The sequence below is a fragment of the Cyprinodon variegatus genome, unplaced genomic scaffold (genome assembly GCF_000732505.1).
Source record: "Cyprinodon variegatus isolate N-32 unplaced genomic scaffold, C_variegatus-1.0 Scaffold225, whole genome shotgun sequence".
Lineage (NCBI taxonomy): Eukaryota > Metazoa > Chordata > Actinopteri > Cyprinodontiformes > Cyprinodontidae > Cyprinodon > Cyprinodon variegatus.
Window position 1 is genome coordinate 997,753 of NW_015150678.1, and position 2,422 is coordinate 1,000,174.

The 2,422-nt window shown below is 38.9% G+C and overlaps 1 protein-coding gene across 1 annotated transcript in view; it reads left to right on the forward strand.

Annotated features, from left to right (window-relative positions):
* Nucleotides 1-798: 798 nt before the first annotated feature.
* ttbk1 (tau tubulin kinase 1) overlaps nt 799-2,422 on the forward strand; it is a 73,136-nt gene continuing 71,512 nt past the window's right edge. The window contains exon 1 of the mRNA XM_015380941.1: nt 799-865. Within this exon, the coding sequence (XP_015236427.1) occupies nt 863-865 (3 nt within the window). The 5' untranslated portion in view covers nt 799-862. The remainder of the gene's footprint in view (nt 866-2,422) is intronic.

The window sequence follows — 2,422 nt, forward strand, 5'->3', positions numbered from 1 at the left end:
GTATTTGTGGAAATGAGGCTTAGTGAGGAGCTTCTGCTGACTGAATGACAGGAACCGGCGTTCTGTCAGCTCAGCATACCGCGTCAGGCCAGTATCCTCTGTCTCCGCTCTCCTTGCAGCCAATCAAGCTGTTTTATTCCCCAATTTAGTCAGGTTTTTGTCATTTTGTCCATAAAACAACAAAAAAGTCCTTCACTAGGTCCGTTACGCACATTAGCTTTAAAAGTCCGTTTGACAGGGATCCTATTAAAGGATTATTAGGAGAATGAAATACTTATAGGGGGAGGATTCTACAACTTTTTTGACAGGATATCTGATTTATTTGTCTTTGGTTTGTTTAACATGAGGACATGCGGATCATTTTATTTTTATTTGTTTATTTTTACAGTACATGAAAGTATTTTAAGATTGCACATAAATAGATTAATAATTAAACGGGACTAATAACTGCTAAAAACGATCATGCCGGCCTAACGCCGTATGCTGAGCTGACAGAACACCGGGACCCCGACACAGATTCATACAGCGTTTAAACGATGCAATGAAACCTCCCAGTTTTGCTTTGTGGTGATTCTAGCATTACATGGTCATTCCAAATGAAAACATCCTTTTTTTTTTTCTGACCTTTCTACTGTACAGTTCATCTCTGAGGTTTTAAAGATGTAATCCGTGTTGATGAAGTCCTGCCCCATAATGTCCTTCATTCCTGAAGCCAGGACAGGCAGTCGGTGGCCGTTCTCCTCATCCTCTGACGGTTAACTCTGCCCTCTGTTTTGGCTTGTAGGCTGACAAAGGAACAGGAAGGGTTTTTTCCCGCTCAGGATTTGTTGTAAACCATCAGGTTTTCCGGGAGCTCAGAACTATGGTGAGCTCTGAGTGAATTTATCAGCTCAAAACTGGAATGATGACAACTCGGCTACTGGCAAAGCATCCCACCCTCTCCTCCACAATAATAAACTGATAGATTGGTAGACGAAGGAGAATAGAAGAAGACGAGAGTGTGGTTTGATTGTAGAGGAGGTGTCTGTCAGGATGATTCACTTTGATTTGCTGCTGAGGTCCTGTTCCCACCCGTAGTTTACTGCTGCTGGACCACTAAGCCTCCTCCTCTATTGTACACATCAGTTCTGAATGCTGTTTTATTTGTACATATAGACATTATGTTACATCACTAACATTATACTTTATACCTTTGTTAAAATTATAGATTATTAGAGGATTAGTTAATGGTCATTAAGACTTTTTAAAGTGTCCTGAAATACACTGTTTGCATATATATATATATACTTTTTGCAATATTGTAGTTTTAGATGCAGTTTTGATGGTAAAACACACAGAAAAAAGAAATCTAGCATCTGTTGGATCTATTTAAGCATCTTGGTTACTTCAACTCTATTTTTTTTATGTCTACATAATGTGAAAAATCAGCATGTTCAGTTGAACTGAATTAAAACTTAAAAGATTAATTTAACTCTTGATAGCAGGTGCCATAAAATTGAAAATTATATTGTCACAAAGTTCAATAAATGAAAACGCGTGTTATTTTGTGTAATATAGATAGGTGTGACTAATGTTCAAGATGTTTAAGAGCTGAACTAAATGAAAGGGAACAGTGAAATTTATTCTTCTAAATTAATTCTTGACTTGAAATAAACTGCTTCCCTGGTTGCTTAAAAATGCACTGTTGGTTCACACTTAACATCACAAAGACATCAGGAAACAAAATATTTCAGGGGAAATAAATGTCACACGTAGGAACCTTTCCCATTTCTCTAGGTCTAGATTCAAAGTCTAATAATTTCATTTTTAATGGACCGGACAAACAGCTTACAGAACACGGAGAGGCGCACATCAACCCACAGGTCGCAGGATGATCTCCTTTATGCTTTACTTTTACCTTGGAGCTCATCACCGAGTTTTAATTGATTAAATAGTGTTAGAGGGAAGTGATTGAGTTGCATTGAAGAAGCTAACTGGTTTTGAATTAACTTTGTAGATTTCTACCAAAGCAACGGGTTGGTAGGACCCAGATCCTCTGCTGCAGAGGTCACAGATTAACGGACCGGGGCCCACCTGCTGGCTAATCCGGACCCAAACTGATTTAAAACTAACTTCAATATGTCTAGCTTCAATTCAATTCAGTTTATTTCTATAGCGCCAATTCACAACATGTCATCTCAAGAAAATTTACGTTTCAACCAGATCATCCAGTCAGATTTATTCAAAGTTTTCTATCTAAGGAAAACCAGCTGATTGCATCGACTTGCATTGACTTGAATACAATCCCTCACACAAAGCATGCTTGTAGCGACAGTGGAGAGGAAAAACTCCCTTTTAATAGGAAGAAACCTCCAGCAGAACCAGGCTCAGAGTGAGCGGCCATCTGCTGAGGCCCACTGGGGTTCAAGGAGACAGAAGCAGA